We start from the raw sequence: 21,861 nt of genomic DNA, 5'->3' as shown, positions 1-21,861 counted from the left end.
TTTTCCAGACATTATTAGGTTAAATTTATTGTTTTTTTATGTGCAGTCAAGAGGATAATGAGCAAAGGTATCAATCTGTAAGAATCACAGTGTGGCACCTGTGTGAATAATAGCTGAATACTGTGGCTTTGTGCAGAGGTCCATTGACCTGTTATAATCTGAGAGTTCTCTTCCATCGCCAGGCTGTCACCTCCTTCCGTTGTCCTTATTTTCATAATGCTTCATTTTTTTACTGGCCATCAACGTTTTTATTGGATTTGATCCCAATTTCTGTATTGGAAGCTAAGGTAAAATGAAATATCTTCTCCTGGACTTTGAAGAATAATTCTTCTTTGAAAAGCTATATGTTCATTTAACCCCTGGTGAATGTCATGAATTAGAGATTTATCATCTTCATTTTATCTCTTTCTTCGAGTGATTTATTCAGTATTCTGACAAATAAAGTGTAAAGGTGAAACTAAAAGGACAAAATGGAGTCGTTCTCCAACTTTAGATTATTAAAGGATTAACACATGTCAGTTAAAAGAGGAAAAAATGTTCCAGATCAAATCTATTCCAAATTTTAAATAATAATAATCACTTAATTATACTTTTAAATTAAATACATATTTTAAATAAGAATTTTACATTTAGTTTGCCCAGTACAATTCATATTTATTCCTTTTGTTCTTGTATAATTATTCAGAATACCTCTTTCACTCTCAAAAATGCCCCAGTTTGGATGAAATGTCATGTGATCATCATAGTTATTAAAAAAAGCATCTATGATATAGAAATATGAAATCCCATTTTAGATTCTAGTTATAATGAATTAGTTCATGCATGAAGTATTGATAACAAAGTCCAGAAAATTCACCTCCATTATCATAAATGCATCATTTCTTTAAAAAATTTGATTAGTTAATACTCTAGGTATCTCATACAAAGATTAAATGGATAAATTATTAATAATTCACTGCCTTTTAGTTGCTCAAACGTAATTGTGTTTTTAATCTACATCACTCTGATAAAAGACTAACAGTAAGGGTCACAATGATATCACAACCATCATTGTATCATGGACTCTCTGATTTATATGTTGTGACTCATTGTCCTACTCTATCAGACTAACCTTAAATGCTTTTCCTTCCACATCTTGGGCACATTAAGCATAAGCTACCACTTGCTGTTCCAGCCATACGAGACCACTTGCAGTGCCCTAAACTCACCATGCTCTTTCCAAGCTCCACGTATTTACTGATGCTGTCCCTCTTCCTGAATTAGTCCTCCCTTCCTTCATCAACAGTCTCATTCACACTGACGCTTCATTGAAGCTTTCGATGCTGAGAGTACACTTCTCAGAAGTCAGGGCCCCTGGTTGGAAGCCCCTCCTTGCATTCTGCATGTACCTATGGTGGCTCTGAGTTTGAATTAGCCTGTTTATTTTAGCCTGACTTTTATAAGAGGGAAGATTGTAATATCTTACTTCACATTGTGGCTCAAGCTCCTACCTTTATGCATGAACAGTATATGTTGTAATGGTTTCCTCTATGGTAAGTAAAACTTTTAAAGCTGCTGGAATCGGGTACCTGCGCCTACATTATATTTCAAAACATACATTTGAAAGTATATGTATTTGATACAATTTCATCTGTGTCTCTATTCCCAATAAATATGCATTGAACTTCACAAATTCAATCTCTGGAAAAAGTGCCAAACCTTTATCAAAGCACAGTTTAAAGCCATGTATGAGTGTATGTTAATACAATATTCTTTCTTCTAAAGAAAAGATATATTTTTGACACACAATTGAAACTGAGCCACAGAACTGACACTGGTGAGCTTATATATTAGTGGTGATGTGCAGGTTTTTCTGCATGTTACTTTGCTTTAGTAATTTGGGAGTCAAAGGACTGCAGCATCTGAGAATGATTGAGGCCTAAGAGAACAGCTACTGCAACCCCTGACCACATACGTGAATCTCTGGTGCCACTAGAAAGCATTTAGCTTCCATTTGAATAATGATCTCAATTATACTTTACCTCACAAGGACACAGTGGAAACAATTTTAAGGCATTTGGCATTTGCTAGTTTCAGTTTGCCAAATCCTTTCTGATTGCTTATTAGGTGCCTGACATTTTGCTTGGTTTTGAGGAGACATAGATGTATGAAAGCTCTATTCTCAAGGAAACCTCAGATATGGAAATTATAGTTTCAGGCCTACTTCCCTTCTGAATTCTGCATTCCTATTTCCTATTACTGGCTGTATAACTCTTCCTAGTGTTATACAATTGTATCAAATTAAGAATGTAGTAAACTACATGCATCCTTTTAAAACGTTAAGCTTCCTTCTTTCCATTAATAATATTATAATCAGCCACTCACTCACCAAGCTTGGAGCTCCCAGTACCTCTTAGGTATTTGCTTCCATATGTCCCCATCCAGTCAGTTTTCAAATCCTGTCTGGACGCCTCTGGAATTCATTCTCAAATGTCTTCCCAACTCTCCATGCTCAAAGCAGTTCTCTAGTTCTCGTCCTCATGGCCATCATCTCACACACATCTCACAAACATAAGTCCCCTTTCCTTGCACCCTACCCTCTCCCCACATTGCCTACTAAGTATTGCTAAAACAAGTAAACAAAAACAGACCATGCTGCTGCACATTGTCTTCAAGTCACTTGACAATATGCCCCCTACGTGAATTTCCAACAGAGAACTTGATCAATTGACCGATCACGGATGTCAGGGACAGACAGACAGAGTGACAGGTCACAGAACATCCGTCATCCCTTCTAAAATAAAAAGGATGCCATCTCCCATGAAAATGAAAGTCCTACCAACACTCATTGACTCCGTTAAGAAGATTGTGAAGTGTAAGTTATGATTCTTTCTGCTATAGTGTGAGTATTGACAGTGTATCAAAAAGGAGAGAAATAAAAGGGAGAAAAGAAAGGGATGGACTCCCTTGGGGAAAGATTGAATAGGAGCCTTCAGTGAACCAGGATTAGGAGAAGCAAAAACTATCAGAGCTGATGTTGTCCAGGCACAGGAAGCAAGGCAAATGCGGTGGATGCTACACTTTCATAATCCTGGAACTCCTCTAGTCATGCCCTCTCCCAGTCCCTGGGGATTCCTGTTGAAAGAATGAAGCACACATGTACCATACATCTTAGCTCAGCAGGACAGTAAAGAATAAGCTCACTTCCTTTGCCCAATAACAAGGTCTTTAAGGTGAGGAAGAGAGAAAGTCCTCTACATTATAGAGAAAATTACCCCACAGAAATGTCAGGCATTAGTTCTTATTAGTAATGAAACAGCAACCCTCCCATGGATCTCTGAATGAATCACACTTTTGGATATCCATTGAAAGATTGGATACATTTGCTAAATGTTCATCTTTTATTTTAATTTTATGTTCTATTTGTTTAAAATGTGTTAGATTGCCACATAAAACATTATTTTGTTTCCTCAAAAAGAACACTGTATTCTTTTATTTCATCCTGGTTGTCTACTACAAATTTTAAGTACTAGGTTGAATTCAATGTCTGTTAGGCCAGTTATGGAAATTAGTAAAAAGAAGGTTTGGTGTCCTCTTGTCTTATGCTGTTACTCACCCAGCTGTGTTAGTCAGAACAGAAAGAGAACACAGCCAGTGAATACAGTGACTGTCCAAAATGCAAGCTGACAAAAGACACACAGAGGTAATATTTTACTTACACTCTTTCTTTCCTCACAAGGTGACCTGCAACTGCTTGGCAGAAGAATAGCAATATATTCATTCTCGTCACAGTACTTTGATTTTGCCAAAGCCTTCTTGTCTGCAAAGGTCATTGTAAGAGTGCAACATCAAGTCCAACTACCAGTATTGTACAATGTTCAAATGAACAGTTCAGGGCAGTCCTTGCCCTATCTCCCCACAGCACACCCCTTCATACACATACGCTATCTCAGCCCTCCTACATGAGTCTTGCCAAGTAATCTTTCTTCATAAGCTTCTTCTTGTTGCATAGAATACTAAAATTGGAAGGGAATATCTAAAAGCTTTCAAGCTAAATAGGGCTAATCACTATGATTTTTCTCAAGAACAGCCTGGTACAAGGAGAAACATTAAACTCTGTCTTCCGGGCTCTGAAAAGTAACCTGCTTAAAGATCTATTGTTTGATATGATGACTTATTGATATTACAATATTCCAGGATGGTCTATTCCAGCTGGCCAATTCACATAAGATGCTTGAGTGGGTTTCCCCTCAGTTGAGAAAACTCTATGGGATTGGGATCAACCCAGCATAGGCCTTTGCTAGATGGGGAAGCATAAGGCAGGGCAAAATAAGGGGAATAAAACATGATTGGAAGCATTCCAGAAAAAAAGTTACTATTTTGACATTACCATAATTTTGTCTCTGGCCTGCCTTGCCATCTATAGCCACGATGATTCTCATGTTCAAAACATTAGCCAAATAGTCAAATGTATGTGTGAATAGACAGTTTAGTGAATTTGTGGTTTTCCCCAAATTGCTTGAGTTTTTATTTTTTAAATCATTCAAAATTGTGTTAATCATTTTAGTGCCAGTTACTGCTCTAAGAAAAGAAAAAAATATTTTTATTATTTAAAGGTATATTGGAGCTTCGAGGATTCATGTTTTTATTGCAATGAATTATAAACAGAATGGGCATATTCTTACAAGTGAAAGTAAAATATACTTCAATTTATTAAAATATTCTCTAGGGAAGTATGTCGATATTATTTTGTTATCATAAATCCTTTTTGGGAGTGTGTTGTCTATATTTTGAGTAGGGACAATATTTTTTCTCTTTTGTCAACCAGAAAGTGTATTTCTTTCCAACTAAGAGTATACTTTGTTGCTGCATTTGTGGCATTATAAACAAGTCAGTTATATGATACACATAAAAATTTGTTGTATTTTATCTGATAAATTATTGTGTAGTTTACAAGTTCTCATATTTTTGGTAACTATCATAAATAGGCTAGCTGTCAAACTCTTTATACATTCTTTAATTTTTAGAATATTCAAGTTTAAATAAATAAAGTCCATATAGGTTTTAAGGAAGTATAATTTCATTAAGAAAGGTCAAGAAATAATGAAAGCACTTATTTATAATTATTAATTAATTAGTAACATTAATATGATCTTTGATCCAGAAAATACATACTTCCCACGGCCATCTCTCCCTAAGACCTCCCTAAAGAAAAATGGAGGGGTACTCTTTCTGCACATTTTGGGGGAGCAAGTATATAGCAATGTTCGGTAACATTTTTATTGAAATGCTACTTATATACAGAAAAGTATACATCTAGATAAGTAAAACACCCAGATATAGGGAAAAAATATGTATTACAAATATCCCTGATGTACCATCACTCTCTCCTAGTCACAATTGCTCACACACACCTAAGAACTCCACTACAAGATTCTAACATTATAGATTATTCTTGTCTGTTTTGAAAATATTTTAAGTAACTGAATTAAAGTATCATGTTTTAAAATAAGAATCTTAAGAGTTTCATGCACTCTCCACTGTTTTTGAAAAAATATATATTTTATTGATTTTTTACAGAGAGGAAGGGAGATGGATAGAGAGTTAGAAACATCGATGAGAGAGAAACATCTATCAGCTGCCTCCTGCACACTCCCCACTGGGGATGTGCCGAAACCAAGGTACATGCCCTCGACCAGAATCGAACCTGGGACCCTTGAGTTCACAGGCTGACGCTCTATCCATTGAGCCAAACCGGTTAGAGCATCTCCACTGTTTTTGTTTGTTTATTTGTTTTTTTATTGAAAATAACTTAGGAGGTTATATGTTCCACAGCCATGTATTTTCTGCTAGTGAAAGAACTCAATAACAATGTATTGTCTTTGTTCAAGGAAATGTTTTGATTTTTATGAACATTGGCTTTTAAGTAAAAGTCCAAGTAATTTACATTTGAATCCAAGGCAAACGTCTGAATGCCTGGCTGTTTGAAATTTGTAAACTAATCATGTCAGTGCAGTATACTAAATAAGTTGGTAGAAAGCTTAACTAAATATGTTGTAAAAATCTAAAGTGATTAGGGAAGAATGTTAAGTGAATGTAATTACTAATCAAAAAGTCAAAATGGCCCTGGCCAGTTTGGCTCAGTGGATAGAGCGTTGGTCTGCGGACTAAAGGGTCCCTGGTTTGATTCTGATCAGGGGCACATGCGTGGGTTGCGGACTCGATCCCCAGTAGGGGACTTGCAGGAGGCAGCCGACCAATGATTCTTTCATCATTGATGTTTCTACCTCTCTCTCCCTCTTCCTTCCTTTCTCTGAAATCAATTAAAAAAAAAAGACAAAATGGAATTGTAAATTTAGTCACCCAGTCAAATTCTCCAAACCAAATATTTTATTTCTACTTGAGATTTAAATTTTGAATTACAAATAAAGGGTTAAGGGATCTCCATGAACCCTGGGTAGCTGGGTAGACTTGCCACTATTTCAGTCAGATAAGCAGCCTGCTATTAGCAAGGAAAGGCAACCTTGAGGCATTTCATTCTTTGTGTGTGGAAAGCTTTACTGATAGCAAGGGATGTGGTGTCCAGGAAAAGGACAGAGAATATTGACTGTGAAGAGGCATATGATAAAAGAAGTAATAGATCAGAGCCCTAGGGCCTGAAACAAGTTGGAAATTATTGAAGGGTTTTAATGAAATAAGTGAAATCACCTGGCTATCATGTAACCAAAACACTAAATTGCAATCAGGGAATAGGCTACAGGCGCAGTTGGAAGCTGACAGAGCAATTCAAGTGATCCAGGTGAAAATGATAATAGGTGAGATCAAGATGGTGACGGTGGAAGGGGTGAGTAGTGAGATCCTGCATATATTTCAAAGTTATCGTCAATAAAAAGTCTTTCTTGATTACATGTGAGGTATGAAAAGAAGCAAGGAGTGCAGGTGACCTCCAGGTTCTTGGCTTGAGCAAGTGTGAAAGAATAGAGCTGCTATCAAGTGGGAAGACTGTGGAGCAGGTTTGTGATGGGGAAGATGAGAATTTCATTTTCACAGAGGTTACATTTGAAATGTTTATTAGATATCTAAGCAGAGTTGCTCTGTACTCAGTTGGATATAGATTCCGGAGTTCCGAGGAGAGGTTCAGGCTGGAGATGTATATTGGGAGTCCTGTTACTAACATTTTTAAGGCCATGAGAAGAGAAGGCTACCCAGACCTGACTTTAAGAATTTGGGGAGAAAGTAGAATCCAGGACTTGAAAATGAAAAGAAATACATAATAATGTAGAAAGAAAAGCAAGAGAAAAAGTTGTCATGAAAGCCTAGTGAATCAAGTTTTATATGCAGGCCATTAAGATGAAGTTTGAAAGTAAATATTACTTTAGCAATGTAGGAATCACTGGTGATTTTGACAAGAAAAGCCGTGTTTGAGTGGCGCGGGCGAAAGCCTGACTGAAGTTGACTTAGAAAAAATTGTGAAGCGTGAGTATAGACCAGGGGTGGGCAAACTTTTTGACTCGAGGGCCACAATGGGTTCTTAAACTGGACCTGAGGGCTGGAACAAAAGCATGGATGGAGTGTTTGTGTGAACTAATATAAATTCAAAGTAAACATCATTACATAAAAGGGTACGGTCTTTTTTTTTTTAGTTTTATTCATTTCAAACGGGTCGGATCCGGCCCGCGGGCCGTAGTTTGCCCACGGCTGGTATAGACAAAATGAGATGAAAAAAGTGGGCACTATAGGTGCACAATAAATAAAACCCCTGACTTTCTAGGAAAAAGTGATTTCTTTATTTTTTCCTAGAATTTACTTAAATATCTTGATCTGTCTCATTTCCTCTTTCCTTCCTCCCCCCAAATTATTATATCTACTTGACAGACCTCATATTAGAGATTGTGGAATTTAAGTTGCTTGCCAAGCCAGCAGGAAAAAAGTTATTCTGTATTCTGTCCTCTTGAGCTAAGAGATTATTACTTGTTGTTTTAATATTGAAAATGGAATGGTTTGTCTCTTTCAATGTTTTCCCTCCAAAGTAACTAGGCAGTGTAATTTTTATTCTTCTGCTTGTTTGGCTTAAGTTTCACTTTGGTCTTATTTTACTGAAAATGGGACTCATGCCCAGAAATTCTCCAAACAAAAGCTGGCTTTTAAATATATTTAACTTGTAACTGCAGACTTTATAGATATAAATAATGTTATAGGATGAAATTATTTTTTAAAATACCACCTTGTTTCACTTGACCTGCTTTTTTATACTTACCTCACACACTCGTGGTTACAGTAGAACAAATTAAGTTAGATTTTTATGAATTCCTATTTATATTACATCAGAGAAGAGTATTGGCTGAAAGATTTGATGCATGGGGCCATTAAAGAGCAAAGTATAATAATATTAACTTGTTTTAAGTGCCATATTTAAACTCTAATTCTGTCTGGAGTATCTATGTTATTAATATTTTTCCTACCACTAATCTCTCCCATTGTCTTACATTTGGATATTCATTTATATTCTCTGAATTAGAGAAACGTGTGGTGAATTTCCCTGTAGAGGTGTCATGAATCAGGACACCTGTGTCTGGGCCCTCGTCTTTCATTTACTTACAGACAGTGGGGCCTTGAACATAAAACCAACTGTTTGCTTCTCCATAATAACAAAAGTATGTTAATTAAGACTGTGGACTTTGGAGACTGATATCTGACAAGCACCTCTGAAACACCCAACACAGGACAAACCATGTAGTAGCAAACCAAAAATATTAGTCATATATTAACAACAAACTAATGTTAGGGCAGTAACAGGCAGAGCTTTCATATGGTGTTTTTAAAGATAAGGGGGATTAGATTCTTTTCGTCTAATTTGACTTTTATTTCTGTTTTATTGACTCACTTGTTTTCATCATGAAAATAATACGTTTGTGTGTTTTGTTTTGTTTTTGGCTTCCCAGCTGGTAGTAAAAATTAACAACGTATGTGCTGACTGTAAAAACAAAAAAAAAAACCATACTAGTATGAGCTGACTGTAACAATATCAGCCTCTTTCATGTTATAGAATGTTTTCTGCTTTCCCCTCACCATTCATACATTGTGTTTGTGTGTGTTTATTGAGGGAAGGGGACAAGTGATCAATTCTGTTACTTTCCATAGCATTATTCCTATGTCCAGGATATGAGATAATGGCTTGTGGACTAGAGACAAAATAAAGGGATGGAGAAAAAAAATATCCTGTGCAGAAGGATCTGCATATGAACTGATCCTGCTTTAATCAGATCAAGGTCATTGTGTTGGAACCTCATATGGACCAATTAATTTCATTTACTGTAAAAGTGATGTTTTCTAAGCATAGACTATCTCTTGTCCTGGTTAGCTGTGTTCAAAAGCCTGTTGTATGTCACAGAGGTCACTCCCAGAAGAGCTCCCATGCACACATTAATCACAGCCACTGGATGTCGAATGAGCGTATCCATATGTATGTTGTCAGGAGCAATATGGTTATGTGTGAAGAATGCATGATTCTAGAAATGGCTACACATTACTTCAGTATGGTTGTCCTTAGTGCCGAACTCATAAACCTTTTGTGCACTGGGCCACTTTGGCAATCTGCTGCCAAGTGAAAATTTAAATGAATGAAGTAAACTATATAACCTTAAAATGGAAATCTAATATATTAAAATAGAGTTATCAAAATACTAAAAATCAAAGGTTCATTTTTTCACAATGCTTTATAGAACATTATTTCACAATGGGTTTAATAATTACCATAATTTCAAAATATTATATGCATAAATTTATATTTCAGAGTATAGCTTCAATAGTAACAGTAATGTGAAGTGATAATGTAATTTTTCTTGATGCGAAGTCGCCAGTGCTTTCAAACACCACTGTGATTGTTACCTACTCTCTTAAGTGATGAAAATGCTAAATTGCAGTGAGAATTATCTTCTGGAGACCTTGCTATAGGCTCTGGATTAAATAATCTACTTAACCTAGAAAAGCACTCCAGGGTTTAATATAAAGGATTTAACTTTTACATTGAGTCGATTTCAAAATACAACTATTGCAACAACTGGGAAAACATCAATAAAAGTTTAGGAAAAATACTTTGAATCTATTTCAGTAAATTTGCATACTATTGACTTATGTCAATGATTTCTCCTAAAGTTTGAAGTCAATTGTGATGAAGTCTTCCCTTAAAAAAAAAGTTGGAATGCATGATTCTAGAAAAGGCTACACATTACTTCAGTATGGTTGTATAGTAATATACATTTTTTTTTAAAAGAATAGCAAAGGTTGGTGTTTCCCACTCACAACATGATCATATGGAGATTTTCTAGGAAAATTTCTTAGAAATATAAATTGTCATCATTTAAAAAACTAAACAGAAAAAATACAAGAAAACATTTCTAATACATAAATACTAATTTTACTTTAATAACATTGCTAGCTAAATATATTTGAAATTCTACAAGTATTAAAATATTTTATTGAAATTATCTCTGTTCCTTATGAGAGCTCAAATAAGGCCTAAATATATTAATTTTATATAGAATTATGAATTATTTGGGGACTTAATCATTAGTGTGGAATGAGAAGACATGGAAGAGATAAAAATAAGTATCATACTTTGAGTAATGAATCTTTTTTTGTCTTTTATTTAAATATTTTATCAGCAATTTACTGAAATATCTTCACTTCTCAATTTTATGTCTAAATGCATGTAAGCAGTTATCTCCTAACACTATGTAGTGACAGCTGCAATAATTTATTGCAATTATTATTGTTATTATTTTTTAAAACAATACACTGATTTTGATGACAAAAGACCAAAAAATTGATGAAACCATTTCCTCATTCATTTTCTAAGTCCCTCTTACTTTCAAAGCATTTCTTCTTTCCGTAATGATACCAGTTCAAAAGCAAGTCCCCATTCAGTGGTTCTCAACCTGTGGGTCGCGATCCCTTTGGCAGTCGAACGACCCTTTCACAGGGGTCACCTAAGACCATCCTGCATATCAGATATTTACATTATGATTCATAACAGTAGCAACATTACAGTTATGAAGTAGCAACGAAAATAATTTTATGGTTGGGTCACAACATGAAGAACTATATTTAAAGGGCCAGAAGTTTGAGAACCACTGCAAAAGTGCCACTCAGAAAGATCCCATCACTTAGAATTTTTAAACCTGTTTTTATTCTTTTCTAGGCTGAACAGGACAATGGTCATCCTCTCCCTGCCTTTGCCAGTCTACATATTGAAATACTGGATGAGAACAATCAGAGCCCGTATTTCACGATGCCCAGTTATCAAGGCTACATCCTAGAATCTGCCCCAGTGGGATCAACTATTTCCGACAGCGTAAATTTGACCACCCCTCTAAGAATTGTGGTTCTAGACAAGGACATAGAAGATGTAAGTTAAATGTAAATTTTGCTCATTTTGTTAACATGTCTCTTGTTATACTTAGGTCAATAAGAAATGTTATAAAAACCTGGTTACATGAGCTATAGAATAGAGAAAAATATAAATGAGAGTCTTATTATTGTCATTTAATTCTATATCAAAGATAAGATTTAACAGGTAGGTTTAATTCAGCTGCTGTTTTTTCTCAGTTTACAGATATTCAGTATAAGGAAGAAAATGAATGTTTCTTCAGTAGTTTGCTAAATTATCAGGGCACATTTATTTATTCATATGGGTTAAAACAATTTACATAATTGTTAATAGAGAAAAATTATGCCATTATGCAATAAGTACAAAAAAAATCATGCTGGTAGTCCTGGGATGGGATTTGGGGGACTTTTGTGATAGTGTGTTATTACAAAAAAAAAGCATTTGAGGCAGATGACTTGCTTACACTTCTGTCAGTAACTGTGATGCTAACTCCACTCCACTCATCATTGCCCTCTGTTTTTCTGGCACTGATACTAGCCACATAAATGGGAAATGGTCCTGACTGGGTAGATCATAGTATTTCGCCTTTTTAGCCAGAGTAATTGCTTTGAATGGTGGGCAGAAAATCTATACCACGCCAGTCAGAGTCCTCCCAAGAAATGGAAGACTACAAAAAAAAAAAAAAAGAAAGAAAGAAAGACAATCTGGAAGACTTTAGCATTAAAGAAGTGCGAATGAACCTGAAGCCATTGGAGCCATGCTTGCTGACATCATAGAGAAAATCTGTTATCACTGAGAAAGAATGAAGCCTGACAGACAGAATCCTATTGGGTTTCTGTGTTTTTCTGTTTTGTTTTGTTTTGCTTTTAAGTTATGATTTCCCCAAAGCTATACTAATCCTAAAGATATTCCTTTGATTCTGTGACTACTATAGCGTTTTCCAGTGTGTCTTTTTTTTTAGACATGCTGGACATTTGATTTGTCACTTACAACTCAAAAAGACCTCTCCAGTTGTGCTGTCCAGGAGAACTTTTGTGATGATGAAAATGTTCTGTGGCTACGCTATTGGACAGGACAGGTCTTGATTGTCCCTGAAATCTCATCACATGGAGCTTTTTTTTTTATCAGTTTAGTAAAAAAGAGGACACTTTCAGATTTGTTTTCTCCTGGGGGAAACTCCTGGGTCTAAAACTTTTAGAAAACAGCACCTAGAATTCTACTGCTGGATTTAACGCCAGTTAAGCTCTTAACTCCCCTGAGCTGTTTCCAAGGGGTGGAACAGCATGTGGTGGTCCTTAGGCGTTTGTATTCTGGAGTGAGTCAGCCCTGGGTCTGATTTCTGGTTTTATCACAATAGCTGTATAATACTGTGACCACCAATTATCCCCATTTTATCCAATCACCTGTGATCCAAAAGGTATATGGTGGTAACCACTGCTTCCTTGACCTGTTCCTTCATTTGGGGCTGGAGGGGCTGGGCTTGGAGAGAAACTTTTCCTTATGTGCTCCCATATATAGGGACAGAAGCATGATTAATGTGTTCTGTAAAAGAGTCAAGTAATTAAATAATGTGTGTCTGGCCACTTATTTATTATTTAAGCCCATCTTTTATCTAAAATTACCTACAGTGAATACTTGTCATTAGGTGCCCAGAAAGTAAGCAAATATATCTAATCCCAAAGTGGCAAAGATTTTTTTAAATATCCAATATAGTTTCTTTATATTTATAATTTAAATAAGCTTATAGAATGAGTATATCTAACATATACATCAAAATTTCTAGTTATATAGAATTAACTGTTTCACAATATGGCCCATCCCTTGGTTGGGCAACTAATTCTTAGAAAGCTCTTTATATAGAGTTAAAACCAGCCTTTTTGTAACTCATCCATTATTCCTTATCTCTTCCATTTGTCAGCACACAGAATAAATCTACAAAATGGTCATTAATGTGTTTGAAGATGGGTTTATGCCCTTCTGAATCACTTCTTTTTCCAGGTCACACAGTCTGTAAATCTTAAAATAAAATATGGTCAGTATGAGGTTAAAGATCTCAATTAACAATATAAAACTTCAAGGCCTTTTTCACTCACGGGCAAGAATTTTACTCTATGGTAAAATCTTGCTGATTTTGAGTCAGAGTTAGTAAAATTAATCAAAATAGGGATAGCAGTTTAAGGATATAGACAGAGACTGTTCCCCTCATAGAGGTGTTGGCAATGGAAATGGAGAATAAGCATCAGGCATGAAAAGAGAAGTCCTCACAGCAGGAGTTGGCTCTCCAGAGTTGCTCAAGAGCAGCCACGCCTAAAGACAAATGCCACGCACAGGTCAGACTTGGATTTATTTGTCCAAAAATTAAGTGGAGTTCCTTTCTTCAAATGTGTGTAAAGTTAAGACAAAGTTTTAAGAAATAGTAACAGAGATTGATGAGTTGTGGTGTTATTCACAGAATATATTTTGAGTCAGAAGGGTCACTGTGAAACTGAAAAAAAGTAAATAAAATGTTTTTACTAATGCTCTTTTCTACAGACATTAGAGATATAATCATGTACAGATATGAGAATCATAATTAAATATTTTAAGTACTCTTCACAGTTTTAGAATAGTCTAGAATATAGGTATAACGGGAATGCACAAGATTTTTTAAGTCATGTCTGAGACCACCAAGTTTCCAGTGGCAGAACCATTGAAAGTTGATTATTTAATCTTGGTTATAAAAAAATAACAGGGAATAGTAATAAAAAGAGGTTACACTTGTCGATTCACTTATAATTTCATGTCAATTCACATCCCTACATATAGTGTTATTTCAAAATAAAGGTATCTTTGAAATCTAATACATACAATACAGCGTTAAAGATATATGTTTTATAAATATTACTATACTATCATGTATGTTATGTTTCTTTTTCAGAATATTAAGGAATGACTATTCCTTGGAAAAAGTTGTTACTTTAAATGTACTAACTAGAAAAGGTGTTTTATTTATTTATTTTTATTTGTTTGTTTGTTTGTTTTATTAGTGTATACCTGTATGCCATATCTCAGTTTGTGGTTATTTATATTTACATTTTTTATTTCATATTTAATTTGCACATAGGTTCCACCTGGTGGAGTTCCTGTAGGTACTAGGTGTTGATTTTGTGTTTGTTCTTTTTTTAATTGCTGTGGTTCGATTTCTTGTTCTTTTCCTGTTCAATTAAAACAAGTAGGCAATTACTTGTTATCACCTACAAAAATGTCTATAACTACGTTAAATATATATGCGTATAGGTTTAAGCTAAGTATATTTACATTATATTATAGTTATAGTACTATGAAATTGTGTAGAATCCAAGTTGCAAGTGAATTAAAGATTATTTAATTATTAAATGATCTTTTAGTCCATGACAAACCTTGATAATTCATCACAGCATCCTTTCTGAAAGCTTGTAAGGTTGGGGTCAAACCCTTTTTAACAAGGAACCTCAGAAAATTACTATCAACTGATTCGAATTGGCAGATGAGATAAAATTTTTTGTCATTTTTGTATTATGGTTTGTAACTTATGTGTGTACATAAGTATGCATGTATATATATGTACATATATATGTTTCTGTGTTGCATGTGCATATATATGAGAATGCATATAATCTTGTGTGTGTGTGTGATATATTTTGGTGCCCATTGATTTCAAATGCAATGGTCTTTCCATATTTAAACATACTTCTACTCTATATGACTAAATTTAAAAATTTTTACAGTCATATCTTTGTTTATATTTGCAATGTAGATATGTTTACTTTTTCATTTATATGTTTGTGCTGTGAGAGAATATGAGTTTTTTTACCCTCCAGAAAATAATATGAAGTTTTAGTGTATATTAAATCTATACTTTAGAGTAAAATAGTATTACCTTATGTTAGGGAGGAAAAAGAACATTTATTAATCAGCCTTCTGTGCACATATTGATTTAGAAAACTAATATTTACTTTAAATAAATTAACAGACACAGGACTGCATAAAATTTACTATCCCCATCAGGATATTAAGCCAGACCATTATCTGCTTATGAGTGTCCATTTATACTCCTAACATGCCATAACTTAAACTAGCATTATCTTTACAAATAAATCTAAAATATTAAATTTGAGTGATAATTGGCTGAACATTTCCCAATCTGCCTTCTTAAGTTTTGTACTTAAAGAAATGCACAGATATTCACCAATGACATCTATGTATGCAATACATAGATGCAAAAATTACTATTTTAAATATTCATAAATATCAAAAGCTATATTTTAATCAGAGATGAACTATGCAGAATAAATTATTATGTATTAAATATACCTTGTACAATACTTCTCTACATAAAACAAGTAAGCTACAGTTCTGGGAATGCTAGTTTAGTCTCTAGCTAGTTATTATAAAAGGATCCAAGAAATGGAGACAATTAAATTATCAAAAGTCTTCAACGTTTCTGGTTATCAATTATGAGAGAGTCTGTTTATGGAGTCCTGGTGTTTATTTCATCTTCAAATGGGAAGTATTTGACAAAGAAACTCTGTGGCTTTCATAAAATCAGTACAATGAGTGGTCTTATTTTCATACACCATATTACACTAGCCTTGTACATATGCACTGCTTCACAACTCAACATTCATTGCAGTATTGCCTTATCATAATATCTGACATTAAAAAATGCTTAAAACATAAGGTAAGTATTGAAATTAATATCTAACAAAATTATCTAACAAAAGTAGAGAGTGACTGAAGGATTTGAATAAAGGGAAAGGAGTGAATATTTGGTAAGCAAGTCACATCATAATACTTGCTCAGCTTGGGTTACTAATAGTGTACAGGTGAGTAAAGGAAGCTGTCCTAACTGTGTTCATTGGCACAATTGTTGCTACTTGCAGACAACAGAAAAAAACAAAAAACACTGTTAATTTGAAAACCTTGTAATTACATAAAATCAAGAATAAACACTAAAGAATGGCACTCATACTTATTTAGTTTTTATTAATTGAAACTGCATGCTAATAGTTTTGATTTTTAAAATATAATTGAATTTTATGATTGATTAAAGTATAAAAAATAAGAATCCTCAAAATGTAATTCAAATATGTTTATTTAGAAATAATTTGTAATTTCATTTTCTAAATAAATTAACTTTTTATTAACTGACATATTTGATTAATTAAAATACCCCATTTTCTACCCATGCTCTGCTATTTGAGTCACGACATTTAAATAAAAACAATGAAGTGCCTATTTGAAAGGATCAGTGTAAATCTTCTTGACCTTTTACATCTCTTAACAACTTATTTTATAACTAGACCAATGGAAATTTTCTGTAGTATTAATTTATTTTATTCTAGAATAAATGTAGCACACTGACCTTATATCAAAATCATGAACGGAGAAGCTACCATGATATATCTAAGTAACAGCTTGTTATGAGATATTATGATTATACAATTTGTGTCAGGTTCAAATAAAACCATTCATTTCAAAGTTATTTGAAATAAATACATATTGAAATTTAAGATATATAAAATATATTGTGGATTAAATTATGCACACTTTTTAATGTGCATTGTGCATTTCAACTTCTCATTTCTACATAGAATTTTCTTAAATGTGAGTTCTATTTTTCTCAAATTAGCATGTGTTTAATGATTCTAAGCTCTCTACTGTGCCCTCAGGCCTTGATACCAGATTTAGAAAAGCTATCTATGATATTAAATTAGATTTCACACTATACTATGCATAATATTTTACAAGTTGCCATAACCTATGAAAACACCTTACCTTCCTGCATACCTTTTTGCTGTTTCTGTAGCCTTCTTGATAATCCCACCTCACAGTATTCCCCTTTTACTTGCCCACCTGCCCTCCTATTCCACTATGCAGACACCAAACCAAACCTCCTACTTCACATCTCTGTTCTTGCTCTGCACCATGGACCTTAAAGCCTTCCATTTCAGGGATGGCAGTAAGATTGTGAAGGGTTTCCAATTCTTAGTTAACGATCTCCCTTTTGAACTTTTACAATCACTTTGTCTTTATGTAGTTATTTTTTCCTAGACTCTTTTATCAGACACATGCAGTGAATTCATATATTTTCAATCTAATAATCTGAAAAAAGTTCATTAAAATAAGCATGTTTCCCCTTGGAGAATCTTTGCAGCATTAAATAAAACAAGTGTGATATTTATAGATAATAAATTATACATAACTAATTTCATTTTAAATTAAATATAGGAACAGTATAATAATGCATATGTGCAGATTACATATCATATGTGCATATGTACAGCTAAAACTGCTCCATTTTCCTTTTTTTTTCGCATTTCTTATTTTTTGAGCCCAGTGAAGTTCTGAAAAATATTTACATTAAATAAACAATAAGACTATATTTAATTGAATTGTTTTCTACTTTATCCTTCTTTTTACAACTTTCCTTTTTATTCACATTAATTTTACTAGTATTTATTTTATTACTTTGTTTTCCACAAAATTAACTGTTGTCTTTGGACTTTTTAGCTTAATGATGAGTAAATATTTAGTGAAATCTTTTTTTTTCTTTAGAAATCCTCAAGATGGTTATGCTTATTTTGTAATAAATTTGAAAAATTGCATTTCAGGTAACGAATTCATAGCTGTATCAATTAGTCAACAATTTAAATAACAGCCTTTCTTTCCTCCCAAAGACGAAAGACCCAGAGCTTCACCTTTTCCTGAATGACTACACCTCCGTGTTCACCATCACACCGACTGGAATCACCCGCTTCCTCACCTTACTGCAGCCAGTGGACAGGGAGGAACAGGACACTTACATCTTCTCGGTAAGGAGACTTTTGTGTAGATACATATGTAGCAGGACATGACGTCTGTTTGAAGCTGAAAGATCAGTTATCTGAGAGAAAAATCTATAATGATTTTAAGTAATGCCATAGGGACTATCATACTTCAAATGGACATTTCTTCTTTCTGTTTATACGTTTATTTAGCTTATATGACCATTCTTTCCAAACATTTTTAATTTTCGAGATGAAGACAAAATATGGGCATTTCCTTCATCATACCCTCAGGATTGACTTCAATTGAGATACTATAAACCAGAATCCACAATGTAAGGAATTATTTCCTAAACTTTTTTTTATTACTGTTATTTTTTGCTCTTGCGTTTTTAATTTTGTCATAGGCTTAGGTTAGTGGATCTCAACTGGAGATAATCCTTGCACCTCCCTTCCCATCCCATTGCCTCCCTTCCTTCCGGGAACATTTAGACATGCCTGGAGACATTTCTGGTGGCCACTATTGTGAATGGGTGCTGTTGGCATCTGGTGGCTAAGAAAGCATGCTGCACATCTTATCATGATCTTACAAGACACATGACAGCGTCTCCAACCTCCCACAAAGAATTATCTGATTCAAAATAACAGTACTACTGAGATGGAGAAATCGGGGGTTAGGTTAATGAAGAAAAGGAAAGCTTATTGAAGCTGTGAATCCAAATTTCTGAACTAGATTTAGTTAAGATGTCAGAGGTAAATGATCTGATAGAAAAGTACTGGTTTTAGGACTTTTAGCATTCTTTCTGGAGAAGTCTGCACAGCAGAAGACCTTACACCAGAGCTTCCAGAAAACCCAAACTGACAGTTAAAACTTTGATAGAGAGTGGATTTCAGAAGTCATTCAGAACAAGGGGCATAGTGTTGCAGCACTATTTTTTTTATCAAGTCTTCTTAAAGTGTTAATACTGTAATTAAGATATTACTATTAACTAATGTCAATGCGTCCTTCAAAAATTGTCATTTTGTGAAGAGATTCTGCAAATCCAGGACACTTTCTTGACTTATAATCAGCATTTTGGCTTTAAAAGCAACTATTGAATTGTATACAAAATATGTAAAAATGGAGAAAATTTTCTGATCAATTTTATAAAAATTAAATAGTAGTTAACTCCTAAGAATCAGCAATGTTATTGGCCCACTTCAAGCCTCTACAACATTTTACATACTGGCTTATTTAAAAGGTGCTTGGCATTGAATACATTGAAATTAAAACAGAATCTTCTATAATTGCTTCTGAGCACATTAAAACATTCTAATTATATATACTATTATAGCTTTATTTCTTTTATTGACAAAACGTATTAGCACCCTTTTAAATGTGTAAGTTACATATAGAAAACTTAAAATATAAGAATGAATTCTGAACTGCTTATGTTTGCCTGACATCTCTATTAATTGTATTTTTCTACCCCCAAAGATGACGGCCTTTGATGGTGTGCAAGAAAGCCAGCCAGTTGTTGTCAATATTCGGGTGATGGATGCAAATGATAACACTCCAACCTTCCCTGAAATATCCTATAATGTCTACGTTTATACAGACATGAGCCCTGGGGATAGTGTCATACAGGTAACTACACATATAATTTGAGGATATATATCAAGTAGTTATGTTCATGGGCATATTAACCAATGTAACCCAATAAATTCACTAAAAAAAGGATAATTTGAATATGCCAATGAGATGCCGTACAGTGCTGTTTTTCCAGAAAAGGTGAAAGTTCTTGACTTAGTAAGGGAAGAAAAAAAAATTGCAGACAGATTGCTGAAGCCTAGATAGGAATGAATCTTCTAGCTGTGAAATTGTGAAGAAAGAAAAAGAAATTCTCACTAGTTTTATTGACACACCTCAAACTTCAAAAGTTATGGACACAGTGTATGATAAGTACTCAGTGAGGATGAAAAGAAGCATAAAATTGTGGCTGGTAGACATGAAAAGAAAACATTTTTTCGATTAATGGCAACATGCTGTGCCAGAAAGCCTTGAGCCTATCCAAGGACTTCAGCAAGAAATGATACATTTCCTGCCAGTAAGTGATGGTTACATAGAATGACTTTGGACTGAAAAAATATAAAACTTACTGGGAGGCTGTGTCTGAAGATGAAGAAGCTGCTGCCACATTTCCAGTAGAGTTGAAGTTGATTAGAGTTTCATATTCTCTGAGGTTTCAGGCATCTGCTGGGGTTCTTATAACATATCCATCACAGATAGAGGGGGACTACAGTATTTCTAGTCATTGATTGACTCAAAGAAATACATTTCTCTTTACTGAGGCACTCTCTCATAGGAAACAAAATTATAGTTTGCACAGATAAAGAAATGCCAATTATTGTCATGTTCTTAATTTAGACCTGATTCTCATTCTATATAATAAAACCCTAATATGCAAATTGACTGAACTGAGGAATGACAGGTGGACCAACCTGTCCCTATGATGCACACTGACCACCAGGGGGCAGACGCTCAATGCAGAAGCTGCCCCCTGCTGATCAGTGTGCTCCCACAGGAGGCGCACCACTCAGCCAGAGGCCAGGCTCACAGCTGGCGAGCACAGTGGCAGTGGTGGGAGCCTCTCCTGCCTCTGCTGCAGGCAGGTGGTAAGGAGCAAGGGGTCTCAGACTGCAAGAGCCCCGGACTGTGAGAGGTATGTCTGACTGCTGGCTTAGGCCTGATCCCCTGACTTAGCCAGGGGAATCGGATGTAAACCAGCAGGTGGAAATCCCCCAAGGGGACCCAGACTGTGAGAGGGTGTGGGCCGGGCTGAGGGACCCCCTACAGTGAACGGATTTTGTGCATTGAGCCTCTAGTCTCTATCTATACTAATAAAAGGGTAATATGCTAATTAGACCAGATCGACTGGACCTCTTCCGGATGTCCTTCATCCTTCCAGATAAAGCTGGAGCCTGGCCCTGGAGAAGCCGCCCCAGGCCAGAGGCAGGGAAGCTGCCCTCAGTCGCAGTCCCGGGTGCCTGTGGCTGGCGAGAGGGAGGGAAGCCCAGGTCCCTGGTGTGGTGACCAAGGCAGAGGTGGTTAGGGACGATCAGGCAGGCAGGCAGAGTGGTTAGGGGCATTCAGGCAGGCAGGCAGAGTGGTTAGGGGCATTCAGGCGGGCAGGCAGGAGAACGGTTAGGAGCCAGTGGTCCCGGATTGTGAGAGGAATGTCCGAGGGGTCCCAGATTGCAAGAGGGTGCAGGCCGGGCTGAGGAAACCCCCCCCCATGCACAAATTTCATGCACTGGGCCTCTAGTAAAAACATAAATAGAAATAAGATGGACTCCTAGATTAAGCTGATTATCACCCTACCCCTTTCCATTCTTTTACTCTTCAATTTTTATTTTCTTCTCTCATGCTTCAGACTCCTATCCATTGCTTTACACATCTTCCCATCATGTTCACCCCATACTCCACTAATTATTCCATTTATTTCCTTTTTTTTTCACTACAATAACCTTCTGTCTATTGATTCTTTCCCCTTTGGCCTATAAACATCCTTAAATCTTCCCAGGCCCTGGTTGAAGCACTCCTCTCATATAAAACTTCTTGCTGCTATTCCACTCTGATAATCCACTATAATGTTTTCAGGCTCTTGGGCTGATTGATCAATTTATAAAAATGTATTAATTTATTGTTATTTATTAATTTATTACATA

At 35.1% G+C, this 21,861-nt stretch overlaps 1 protein-coding gene across 16 annotated transcripts in view; it reads left to right on the top strand.

Annotated features, from left to right (window-relative positions):
- PCDH15 (protocadherin related 15) overlaps positions 1-21,861 on the top strand; it is a 537,899-nt gene that overhangs the window by 264,820 nt on the left and 251,218 nt on the right. For 14 of the 16 annotated variants that reach the window (XM_023764291.1, XM_023764288.1, XM_023764290.1 and 11 more), the window contains 3 exons: positions 11,180-11,386; positions 18,067-18,201; positions 19,631-19,780. In XM_023764291.1, the coding sequence (XP_023620059.1) occupies positions 11,180-11,386; positions 18,067-18,201; positions 19,631-19,780 (492 nt within the window). Of the gene's footprint in view, positions 1-11,179; positions 11,387-14,471; positions 14,493-18,066; positions 18,202-19,630; positions 19,781-21,861 lie in introns of all 16 variants that reach the window. The other 2 variants (XM_023764287.1, XM_023764286.1) reach the window with 1 other exon arrangement.

The sequence above is a fragment of the Myotis lucifugus genome, unplaced genomic scaffold, assembly GCF_000147115.1.
Source record: "Myotis lucifugus unplaced genomic scaffold, Myoluc2.0 scaffold_326, whole genome shotgun sequence".
Classification (NCBI taxonomy): Eukaryota; Metazoa; Chordata; class Mammalia; order Chiroptera; family Vespertilionidae; genus Myotis; species Myotis lucifugus.
Note: the sequence above shows the minus strand (reverse complement) of the source record. Positions and strands in the feature narration are given on the sequence as shown.